The following is a 12,613-nucleotide window of genomic DNA, read 5'->3' as shown; positions in this document are numbered from 1 at the left end:
ATCTGTCTTTGCTTTTCATACATGTTTGCGTTGGAGTATCTGTTGTTTACCAACAGATGAAACTTGAAACATGCAAAACGTATTTCAAATCAAAACAAGTGTCCAGGTTTAGGAAATAGGTCGGCCGAGTGATTCTAAAATCTCATGTTTGTTTACCTTGTTTGACGTAACTCTACAAGATCGAGAAAAAGCAATCTTGATTTGTTTTTGTTGCGCCATGACGAAGGGAAATTAAAAAGACTTGTTTACTCGTACGTACAGACCGATGTCATCGAAATTGTCATTTGGAACACCAGAATATTGAAAGAGACTTTCTCGTTTTTGTTCTTTCTCTTTGTTTCCAATCTCAGTACAGTATTGCTATGTCAAGTAGTGTGATTTTACTTTTTTTTTTTTTTTCTCTCGCCTTTATTTGCTTGAAGATAGAATTGCAAGAGATAAACTTTGAGAAGTTAGTATGACGTATATTCTCGATCGAGTGAAGAAGCCCTTGCAATTGTTAGTCCGAATAGCTTGTTCGCTTTCGTTCTGCCGGATGTAGGTCAGTTAATTTTATCGCGGAGATTAAAACGTTTTGCAGGTATCAATGCCGCGGATCTAACAATGCTTTTATTACAAGGGGGAATAACAAATGATAACATCATGACAGGAACGACAGAGAGCTAAATTAAATGAGGTAAATTGGCTGATCAACGCCTACGGAGAATTGAATTCTTCAATTTAATTACGGCACTATTTTGATGACCGAGAACGCGAAGAAAGCGACACGTTTGTCTAGTTTCATGGCATCGACCAAAAATATCCACCGCGATTCAGTAAGGGTATTTATTTTTGAATAATATCCCGCTAGCGTCGATGCATTCGTTTTCAAGTACAGGAAAAAGACAACGAGTTTCATTCAGAGCCTGAGGTTTGTAGCTGAGGCCGTTGAAAGAGCTATACGTTTTCTGTCATAGGAAAAATTGATATAAAATTCTAACTGAAGGAAATTTGCACTACAGTTACCAGAAGGTAAGCTGCACTGATGGATTTGGTTTTACTACTGATACTATCATGATAGCAATTTTTATCTTTTTGTACTCAGACATCATATGGTAGCATCATTTCGAAGCATTGTAGTAAACGCTCGCAGCTCAGTGCTAGTCAAAGCAATGAAATTTCGAACAAGGATCATACGAAAATGACAGCAAAATTCCGACTGTCTTCGTCAAACAAAGACGCTCTTTGCTAGTGGCCGTGTTAACAGTTTCAGTTAATTGAAACTTAAAAACGTCTGAAAGAAAAATCATTGCATGGAAGCCGCGCAAAATAATGCCGTGTTTGTAGAAGAAGCCACTCCTCTTTCATGTTATTAAGGTCTTCCTTTCCCTTTGAGGAGAACTTAATTACGCTGTTAACGAAGCTTTGATAACGTAAGTAAAAAAGGGAATACTCGATACTTTACGAAACAGAGACACAAAATAGGCTGGACTAATTAAATATGTCGGATTGCAGGTAATTAAAATTCAGATTAGGATCCCAAGATTTTTCATAAGTGACTGACCGTATTAGCAAACCATAGGCAACTGCAGCTTGTGTCAGCAGTTCAATGCCGGGTTCGCCACTTGCTCTATAACTTATTGTCATTTTTCTGATGTCCACCGCGAAAAAAAAAAAAAAAAAAAAAAGCCTGAAATAGTCATGTAACTTTTGTTAAAACATGAAAGATGTCTAACTTTGTTTTGTTCAGCTGAACGTAAACACAATCTTGACATGCTCTGTTATAGCATAGCGGCCTCCATGCCATGATGTAATATATTGCAGTTTTCCAATCCCCTCCCCAGCCTAACCTCTCTTTCGAGGCCACGCCCTCATAACTTTTTTTTTCAGCCAAACTACCTTAAGCCTGACGCAATCTATACCAGTGGATTTTCTTCCGTACTACAGTAGTCTGGAATTAGCACACAAAATCACATACAGTATTCTGACGAGCTTTTCGGTGGAAAATCTAACTGGAGATTGACCTAATTAAGAATCGTAACTATTACAATACTGATAATACGGGTACAAAAGAAATTAGTTGTAAGCCGATTAGGGCTTTCCACAAGTTGCTCGGCAACGTTTTGGCGCTCGCTTCTCGTATTTCGAGCCACTATTTTCGTTTGAGCAACTTTGTGCATTCTGAGCAATTTGTAGTTTTCTACCAATTCTGAGAATTCGGGCCAGCTTTTGGCGCTTGAATTGGCCTTGCTTGGGCAAATAAAGGACGAGAGCAACAAAACTTTTTTGTTTTTTTTAGCAACTTTTGAGCCGACTTTTTGAGACTTTTTGGGAAATCTCGAGCAACTTGTGGAAAGCCCTCACTGGCACTCTCCTTGAAGAAAACATGCCAAAGAGAAGCCAAACTAAACAAAAGAGGAAACGTCTTTAACACAAACAAACCTCACTGTACGCCACAGGAAGTTTCAGAGAGCCGTTTTTTGATATCAGTGACTGATTTTCATTCGAGAAGAAAGCAGAAGCCAAAAAGGCTTTTCTCCTACTTTCAACTTTAAGGTTACCGTTTTAGAGTACCTTTAGACATGTCTCGCCTCCAAGCGGTGTAGCGCTAGCGCGTCCGATTTAAACTGTAGATACGTAAACCCCTATATCAAATTAAAGCTTATAGAGATGGCCATCACACTTCCAAGAATTTTGAAATAAAATGAATTGTGGAATTTTTCATGACCTCTAAATGTGACCGTCAGAATCATCTTTTTGGTCCCCGGCCTTTTGAAAGCTACAAGTCAAAGGTAGTCAGTGTTTGTATGCCCTCAAATTTGCTAATGGGCAGTAGCTAGTTTGACATATAGACAACAAAAACATGTCTGCGAATTTATTTCTAGATAGTTTTTCTCCGAGAGCGATTTTTCTACCATCAATCCATATTTTTTTAAATCCTATTTCGAAAATGTTCTGTAACTTTTCACTGAAGTTGAATTCGGCAAATCGCAGACATTTTGTTTTAGCGCTTTGGGTCCGGAAACTGAGGGACAAATTAAATAAGCGAAAACCTAAATTCGCTTTGACTTGAAGCTTTCAAAATTCGTAAAAAATTCGACAATTTATTTCATTTTAAAGCTCTTGGTTTAGTTTGATAGCCAGCTCTATAAGCTTTAATTTGATGTGGGGTCTAGGTATTTACAAGAGAAAATGTATCTACTGTTCAAGCCGGACTTGCTACATTGGACGTGAGACACCTGACTGAAGGTATACGGTAACGTTAACAGAATGGAATCCCGATTTCTCCCTCACCCCTAAGTCAAACACAGTTTTCCCCCGCCGATTTCACCAGCTACCAGATTTTTCCATTCGGAGGTTCGAGAAAGCAATATGAAACTTAAACAGCTTTTGCTTTTTGCCGCGGAAGGGCGTCATGCGAAAGATTGATCGAATCTTTATCGCAATATATAAACAATAACCTCCATTTGGCCCGAAAATATGCTTGGATATTTGTCCGCGGACATTACCTGTTCCGAGAAAAACTGAGAGCGTTGCTCGAAGAAAACTGAGAGCTTTGAGGAACAGATAGTGCCCAAGGACAAATATCCGAGCATATTTTCGCGCCAAATGGAGGCTATTGTGTTTATTATTCTTCAAATATTTTTCGTAACACGCGCAGTTTTGGAAATGGAGGAATACTGATCACCCGAATATTCCTCAGTTTTAGCTAGGGCATATATTCAGACACGTGAGACGTTGAGACCAATTGCGTGTGAGCGAAAATATTTGATGGATTATAAATGCATATATTTTTCCACAAAAGCTGTGCAGAAGCAGATGATTAGAAAGGAGTAATGTTTGACCAAGGACATCCCCAGGCCCTGCAGGTTGGGGATTGTGCGTGGGGCCAGTTACCCCACCCACCTAGAACTCATTATATTAAACCCCCGGGCTACTTTGTGCCATATGGTTCAAGGCGCAAAAAGGCCTTAGTAACTTTTAATAAATGTCAATTGTTACTTAAATCTTTTTTTAATTAAAATCTTATTGTGGCTCCTTTTTTTGCTTGATATTTTTCAGTATATATTTCGACTTCATAGCAGGAGATTTTAGGAGGTAAGTTACTTGTTGTAAATCTGATCTCGTGTCTTATACAAGGGGCAGTGGGCAAATGCTCCTTCTAAAACCGTGGGTGACGCAAAATTTTCGTTGAATTTCGCGAGTCTCGTAGCCTTTTTTAGCGGCTACGCGCGTCCAACATTCTCGATTTTTTTTTTTTTTTTTTTTCACACAGCTGTTTTCTTGCAGGGCTAGGAAATTCTCGAAGTCTCGATTTGTTTGTTTTCATAAATGTCGTCTGAACGTCTTACAGTCTTAACGTCTCGCGTTCGCATTTCAAACACTTTCAAGTCCCGATCTCGCAATTCCTCAAAAAACAGTGTCTCGCTCTCCCAAAGAAAACCGCCGGTGTAGTCTTATCGTAAAATTCCGCATGTGCCTTTCAACATCCCGTTATAGACAACCGTATGGTGTATACTACTTTGTCCCTAGATGGTGAATGAGCAAAACCCAAATGAGATTTAAAAAAGGCCGGGAACGACTAATCGATTTAGGGGGCGTTTTATTTCAGGGAGAATTATTCGACCCTGTACATCAGCAGTCTAGCCAACGACTGATCTGTACCGAAATTAATCGGGAATTTTCTAAAATTGTCTTATCATAACAAGCGTGATATTCGCGTATCGTCAAAGGCCACTAACCCGTTTTGTTGTTGTCATAAAGTTTGATTACATTTTTCTGATAACTGCGACACCATCATGTGTAAGCCGGTAGGCGGGAAAATCTCCTTATTGGGACATAAAGCGTTGATGTTTGGCCATTACTGAAACAGATGGAGTCGCCTAAGATTACAATTCTTTATTTGGCGACCCAAGCTGAATCAAAAATATGCCAGTTTACTCGAGATAAGTTAGGCTACTGCACTTGCAAAGAGCGATACTCCCTTAAAGTGGTCCGCAGAGTAAAATTGAAGTCAATAACTTTTAACAGATAAACACAGGAAATCCGGTTTATTGGTTCTTATCATACCGAAGGCATACTAGACAGTGTCGGGTCAGAAGGCCTGGCGCTAGTAAGTTTTTTGATGGGCTTCAGCAGCACACGAATGACTCATCAGTCAAATCTGTGTATCTTAAGCGTCCGTAGCTCACATTGAGTGAAGAACGCGCTGCTTTGCATCACAAGTGGTAGGTTACACATAAACAACATACACATCAGGTTGTTAGGATCAAATTGTGACTGTATTTATTTGTTTTGTGAGTCCATGCATGCGGGTTCCCTCCTGAGTAGGAAGTTGAAAGTCTAACTAGTTCTTACATGCAGGGATTAACATTCAATAACCTGACACGCAACATGTCTGTCCTTTGAATCAAACTGACCAGGGCTTGCGCTCCAGGCAAGTGCATAAGATTTATCTAGCTTAAAGATACAGGATCTGTTAGGTACCAAGTCCAGTTGACTGTGGAATTCATTTAACAAAACACTCTATGATTCTTATTGCACTGCGTCGATACATTATTGTTTTCGTCATTTCCTTTAAATTTTGTCAAGCTATATGTTCGTTGTGTCAATACATACAAACAGCGTGAACCGACAGATTTGAACAATGAAAAAATGTCTCGCTCTACTTGGAAACCTTTTTGCAATTCCGCCAAACTGCTGGAGGTCACAATAAAAAAGTGGCCATCTTAAACATTTATAACTGTTTCAGTCTTCGTGCAAGTGGCTAAAAGTGTTTTTTAGGTAACGTGCTAATTTAGCAACATCTCATTTTTTATTGCCACGAAGGGTATATAATCCGCGTGTTTCGACGTGCTATGGGATAAGACATCGAGTTATTTGATAATTAAGATTCATTGCTTATTTTTGGCCGGAGGCAAAGCAAGCCTGATATTTGTATGTTGCATCGCAGTGGGGAACGGGAATGGTTGTCAGAACTTCAATGAATCTCGTTAACAACTTAGCACCGAACATAAATACCGAATATGACTAAAGTTGAAATCGAACAGGTAAGCCTTACCTGTGTTAAAAAACCTGTTCAGAATTAACTTTCAGAGTTGCGGAGAGTGAATTTTTACAACATATCTGTGATCGGCAATTCTTTTCATTTCTAAGTTTGAAAGCAATTAAAACATCCTCGTTGCTTAATTTGTTATTTTTTAGTATTTTTTCAGATCTGATATTGTTTTTACGGGTCTTGAAGTGGGATCTGGCATTAATTTTCACATCTCACATCAAAAGTTTGGAATTTTTGTTTTTAACTCTCGGGAAAGTCATCTGAAGAGCTTCACAAAACTGTTTTTATCAACAACTGTTTGTTTTCATCAACAAACTCATTCACGCTCAGAGCAAACTAGAATAGTTAAAATATGTCAGCTTTCCAGGTAATAAACACTTTTAGCACCCAGAAAATAACTACATATCTGATAACCACACCATTTAATTCGTGTCAAACACAATTCGTGTTAAACGATAAGGGAAAAATTTTGATGAAAAGAAATGGTGCCCATCTGTCGCGAAATATAAAAAGCCCGATAATTTATGGCACCTGTGAAATGTACAAAACAATAGAAGATGCAGAGAAGCTCTCACAGTAAAGAAAAAAGTAGAGCATAAGTTGTAATTTCACTTCTCAGCGCGTTCTCAAGTCAAAACAATTGAAGGACTTTTTCAGTCCCCCTAAACTTTCCTTTCATGTCGTGACTCAACGTGACGTGTTCAAAGGGTTTGAATTTTTATTATTATCGAGCATAGTAGATAAGAGAGATAGGCAAAGGTCACAGTAAAACAATTCGAATGGCTTTGAACATACGAACGATGTCTAAAAGCTCAAAGCTATCATCAGTTGAAGAGAAAACTCTTCTTAGTCTGTAATCAGCTCCCGAGCAGCTGGAAATCTTGATATTTGGTCAATTCTGTTTAGGTTAACGATTGTTCATATTGATGTTTATATGTAAAATTGCATTTTTAAACTGACCAGTTTCTGCAATAAGACCTTGAAAAGAATCTCGTTTAGCTCGTTTTGTTGCTGCAGAATATGCAAATATGTTGTAGAAACCCTCGTTTTCAGTTCATAATGTAAATTCTTGATGCAAATTATATTATACGTGTACTCAGCTCTTTCGCACCTAAGAAATGAAATAAACACTTTAAAACACTGACTTTGGTCTATGCAAACACAACTTGAGTATGGAGGCATAACTGTTAAATAATAACTGTGTGCTAAAAGCATATATTGTTATAAAAATAACAAAAAACAAAAACAACAAATTTACTGCACAGTTGTAATGCATCCTCGTGCTTTCTCTAGCTTTTACTGCTTAATAATATTTCTAAGTATTTCCATTGTGGTTCAAATCTGATGTTTGTTTTTGTCCATTTTTCGAGAGCTAAGGTCACGCTTTTATGTTTTTCGGAATAATAAGTAACAATGAAAGGGAGATTAAAGACGGAAAGAAATACTGAAGCTATGGGTTGGTAAATTACTATCAGCTAAGCTGAATTCTCTTAATAATTTAAACAGAATGGCCGAAAGATTGGAGAAATTTTTCTAGTCGTCTGGCAAGGTGCGCGATTTATAAATAAAACGGAAAGCTGACCGAAGATAATAAAGGACACTGGACAAGAATAAATAATAATTATTCGTGTTTGTTAATCGCATGCATTGCTCAACCAAAGTCACTTTTTAGAAATCAATACTTCACTGGTGTTGTTTTGCATTAAGGGAGATTTTATTTTGTCAGTTTCCAAACTCAGACAGCTTTAAACTTCTCCCTAGAGAGACTGTCACAAATGTGCCAATACTGATGTTCATTGGTAGCGAACAATTTAATGTTAAGCGAACAGTATTAATTTCTCGGACTTAAGGACGAAGTTAAGCCTTTTGATTTTTTGATATCTTCCCACTACGATTTCTTTCCGGCCCGGTTGCTGGTGTTCAGCGTCAAGTCAGCCTTTGCAGTTCTTAATATATTGCCACTGGATCTATAAAGATTAAGATATTCTAATGGCATACAATAATTTTAGTAACATGAGGACGTATCTTGAAAGAAATGTGCTTTTCTGATAATTAATACTAGGTCATTTTAACAGTGATTCCGCAATTAAGCAGTCTCTTATGTGTTTGCTTTCATTAGTACAAAACGATTCTCGTTTTTGCAAACGAATTCAGCTGAACCAGTTTGTTTGTGTGAAAAACAATTTGCTTCTAAGAAAAATGTCCTACAGTGAGCCAAACAGAAGCCAAACCATTCACGCTTTCATTGTTAATAAGAGTCACTTTTTTCTTCGAGAGAGCGGCTGAAAACGACTTTTCCCACCTGAATCACAAATTACCTTCACAGCATGAGCGCTTTCTCTCGTTATGTCTGAGATTCAGATCTATTCAGATCTTTCGTGCTGTCAAGTTTCCGCTTATACTCAAAAAACGATTGATCAGAGGGTATATGATGATATTGGTCTGTAATGGTTACAAATCCAAACGTGACGAGGCGTTCGAAGATGATTGTAAGTAGTATAGTAAGTTTAGTAAGGCTTCATTTGAGGGTTAAATTATAAGCTCTTAGCCTGCTAAGAAGCTCATGAAGTCATGGCTGAAACGAAAAGCGTGTCGCTGGCGACTGCATAGCAAAATTAAAATGCAAATACAGTAAATTCGCCGGCAAATTTACTTTCGTTTTCAGTGGGAAAGCAAGCTTTACTTGATCATAAGCTTGATTTATTTTGGTTTGCAAAAGAGGATGATTTTCGTCCCAGCTGCGTTTGTAATTAAAAACAGAGTCAGTATTTGTCTAGCTTACTTTCTAAGTTGCAATGATGATCGATCGGACGGTAAGGCTTTTTGGCGGATAAACTGTGTTCCAGGCGATAAGGGCCGGGCGGCATTTACGAACACGCTTCAAGTTTAATTAATTATCTTGGCATTGTAAATCGCGGTATTTCCCACAGTTCTAAATGCTGCTCATCATCTACGGAAGAAAGAAAGAAAAAGAAATAAAATTTGTCTTAACATTGTCTAGAGCAGGTATAAGCAGAACTTACTGAGACAAAATGAAACACTCAAATGTTTTGGATGTTACCATAAATTTTGAAAAATTATGCTTGAGAAATTAAACTAAATTATGAATGCGCTGATATTGTAAAGTCGGATCAACGTTTTTCAGATTAAGCAAAAGAATATAGTTCAAAGTAGTTATTATGTTGTACTGAGACAACTTAAGCAAACATAGATGGGTTAACTTAAGCTCAAAAAGCCACCGCAATTATCTATTGCCATAGTCATTTGACCACGGCCAACGTGCTAAAATGATTTTTTAATATGGGCGGCATGCCATTCGTGGCATAATTAAATTTTCAGTTTAAGAAAACACCCACTTCTGTAGTTACAGCGTACACAAATGATCTGGCACGAACCTTTATTAAGACAATTTTACAACCTGTGTTAATACCGTCGACGTAATGCTGTTTCTTTTGGGCCAACGCTGACAAAGCAGGAGATTTGCATGCGATCAACGAAGTAAATTGAAACTAAAATTCTGTTTTATCCTTTTCTTAGAGGAATTGCTGACGAGAAATTAAAGGACACGACAGCCACTGGCGAAGACTGCGGCCCTCCGGTGACCGGCAAATAAAGAAGACTAGCATCTACGGATTTCCGCAAAATAATTTGAACATAGTAATCAGCGATACAAGATGGAGGCGGCTGATAATGTCAACTCCACTTCGAACATGACAACCGATTATCTCGCTTGTCCGATGTACCAAGAAACAATCGTGACACAGACCATCAAGACTGTTGCATACTGCCTTATCATTCTACTGTCGCTTGTTGGCAACTCGATCGTCATATTCACTGTTTGGCGAAACAACAGCATGAGAAGCGTCACCAATCTTTTCATTGGAAACTTGGCTGCAAGCGACTTGTTAATCACCATTCTGGCCATGCCGAACATGATAACACAGTTGTATCTAGGATACAGGTGGATCTTTGGCGCTGTGATTTGCAAGCTTGTTGTCTTTTTTCAAAGTGTTTCCGTAGCCAGCTCGATCCTGACACTGTTAGCAATCACATTTGATCGTTTTTGGGCCATCATTTTCCCCTTCAAGAGGCGCCCTTCGTTCTTCGCGGCCAGATTCATTCTCGGTGTTGTATGGGTGATTTCCCTAACTGTCATGGCCCCTTTTCTGTACGCCCAAAGGGTCGTTGTTGGGAGTGAAGGGTACGAGATCTGCATTGAAGATTGGAGCCCTGCATTTAATCCTGTTACAGCAGCTAAAGACTACACGTTAGTTCTCTTTATAACACTGTACGTCTTTCCTTTGTTAACGATGGTCGTAATGTACTCAATCATCGTTTCCAAATTGTGGCGAAGGCAAATACCAGGGTTCCGCTCAAGTCAAGACGAGCTCAGAAGCCGTGCCTTGAGGAAAAAAGTAGTCAAAATGTTAATTACAGTAATTACTCTGTTTTGCGCGTGTTGGCTTCCTATTTACGTCTACCAGTTTATCTATTTCTTCGCCCTTCACAAAATACCGTGTTTTGACTCCTCGCTGAGTTTTTACTTCACATCGCTTTTCCTAGGACACGCCAACTCGGCCATAAACCCCTATCTGTACGCATTGTTTCACAAAAAATATCGGGAAGGGTTTAAGGCGGCATGGACCTGTTCCACAATCCCTATAGACAATGTGGGGTTTAGCAGGACTTACAGTCGACGCCGAAGTTCGTCGGCTACCTGGCTGACCAGATCTAGCAGATCTACTATGGTTGAACGTAACAATGGACACGAAAAGCGCCGATTCAGCACAGTGACACGACCAAAGAAATCTATGTTTGTCGAAGCTCACCAAGGAAACGGGAAACGCCGATTCAGTGTTGCCGTAATGAATATTAATCAGTTCTCCATGAGGAATTTTGCTCCAAAGAAACTGAGTAAAGATATTAATGAAGCCTGCTTTGCTTGAACAATGACGCAGCACAAAGCTAACAAAGCCGTTTGGTGCTGTACCTCTCTGACGGCATGTTCATTCGATATGTTTCAGTACACATTTCATAGGCATCAGCAGTGTTGCTAATGCAAAGCTCTGGAAGGCTGGGCCCTGGTGACACTTATAAGTTTCCTTGCCGTGTAACAGAATTATCCCCTGTCTATATATATATGAGCATTCGAGGAAAGATCAGTGTTTAGAGTATAAAATAGATGCATATAATCATATATTTATAATGGTGCCTTACCCAAGAATCATTAAGTGACGCAGTGTACAAAATTTTCTTCAAAACAAAAGTTATCAGTCTCGAACTATTTTAGAAATAAAAGAAATAAAGGTGGTTTAGATTAGAGAAGATGTAGGTGGATTAGAAACTTTTAATTTTTCCAAGATGTGTCGAGCGGCCTATTGTACGAATAGCTTCTTGCACAGATAACAATTAAACTTTGACAGTAACCTCATACGTGCGTTTGACGGATCAAAACAAGTATTAATGTTTAAGAAACTTGTTTTTATTGCTTATGTTCACATGCGAATACTGAAGTGAATGCTGTATTTTCTTGATTCGACGCCGAGCTCCGGAGAAACGCTAAATTCACCAGGTTTTGAACCTCATGGTATGACTTACGTCATGTTATTAGGTTTAGGAATGGACCTCAAATACACTCACTCACTCCACTCTCACTCCATTCATTGCAATTAAACCTGGATTATACGCGTTCCCCATTACCTCCCCTCCTAGGTTTGGTTTTGTCCCTAATAAAGTTTCTGTGGAAATAATATTGGGGGAGGGGAAGAGTTAGGACAGAGACAAAAACACATTATAAGGGTCAACCGGAGGAGGCGAACGGGGTCGCTAAAAGTAGTTACATAATAACATGAAGTAGCTCTAAGGAGCCCTTGGTTAGTTTTGAACTAAACGCCGGAGACGTTTGATCATTGTTAATGAAGGGAAATGAAGAAGCCCGGTAAACATCAAAGCAGAAAAGAAACAGGCTAAGATTTATGTTGGAAGGCCCTTGACCCTGCACATCTTTTGTTTTATTCTCCGAGATTGACTGTGCATGAATTAAGTAATCGCAATGCTTCTATTGGTTAGTTGTATGAGCACAAATAACCACCTTTTGTATTTTTCCAGATTTTGTGCAGGGTCAACCCCCAAATAGCCAACAAAAACATACAACAAAAAAGTTTGCCAGGTTTCATAACCATTTACCTCTACTTCTGACTATGATCTAGAAATAGAGCATGCAGTTTTGAAGGAGATAAAACTGAAACTGTTAAGTGTTGTTAAATTGATTTCTTGACTGGTTTAGGATACTGCTGGGCAATAAAGAATTTTCACGATCAGTACCATGATAGTCCAAAGTAAGTTTTTATGAAAGGTGTATTTTAGGAAGGGTAGCGCTTGCATTGAATTGTTCTATCCTCACAGACTGGATCTCGTTTTTAAATATAAAGGCATCCATGCAATGACAGAAAATGGTAATTAGAGATCAAAAGAAGGTTAGAAAGTAATTCAAGTAATCATGTTTACCTGTCGTGTCGCGGACTGATAATATTTGAGAAACCAATTCCATAGAGAATCGAAATTAAGTGAAGTCAT

General features: G+C 38.6%; 1 protein-coding gene across 2 annotated transcripts; it reads left to right on the top strand.

The window, feature by feature from the left end:
• The first annotated feature begins 735 nt into the window (after positions 1 to 735).
• On the top strand, positions 736 to 12,360 carry LOC110058134 (QRFP-like peptide receptor). Of its 2 annotated transcripts, XM_089273951.1 has the most exons (3): positions 736 to 1,011; positions 4,042 to 4,077; positions 9,575 to 12,360. In XM_089273951.1, exon 3 carries the CDS (start codon positions 9,712 to 9,714, stop codon positions 10,981 to 10,983), a length of 1,272 nt encoding a protein of 423 aa, XP_089130077.1. In that variant the 5' UTR covers positions 736 to 1,011; positions 4,042 to 4,077; positions 9,575 to 9,711; the 3' UTR covers positions 10,984 to 12,360. The 2 variants fall into 2 exon arrangements, with proteins under 2 accessions (XP_089130077.1, XP_020620382.2); XM_020764723.2 differs by lacking the exons at positions 736 to 1,011; positions 4,042 to 4,077 and adding an exon at positions 5,099 to 5,207.
• The last annotated feature ends 253 nt before the right edge of the window (positions 12,361 to 12,613 follow it).

Source organism: Orbicella faveolata, unplaced genomic scaffold (assembly GCF_042242905.1).
Source record: "Orbicella faveolata isolate gen_17 unplaced genomic scaffold, um_ofav_v1 contig_35, whole genome shotgun sequence".
Taxonomy (NCBI): Eukaryota; Metazoa; Cnidaria; class Anthozoa; order Scleractinia; family Merulinidae; genus Orbicella; species Orbicella faveolata.
Note: the sequence above shows the minus strand (reverse complement) of the source record. Positions and strands in the feature narration are given on the sequence as shown.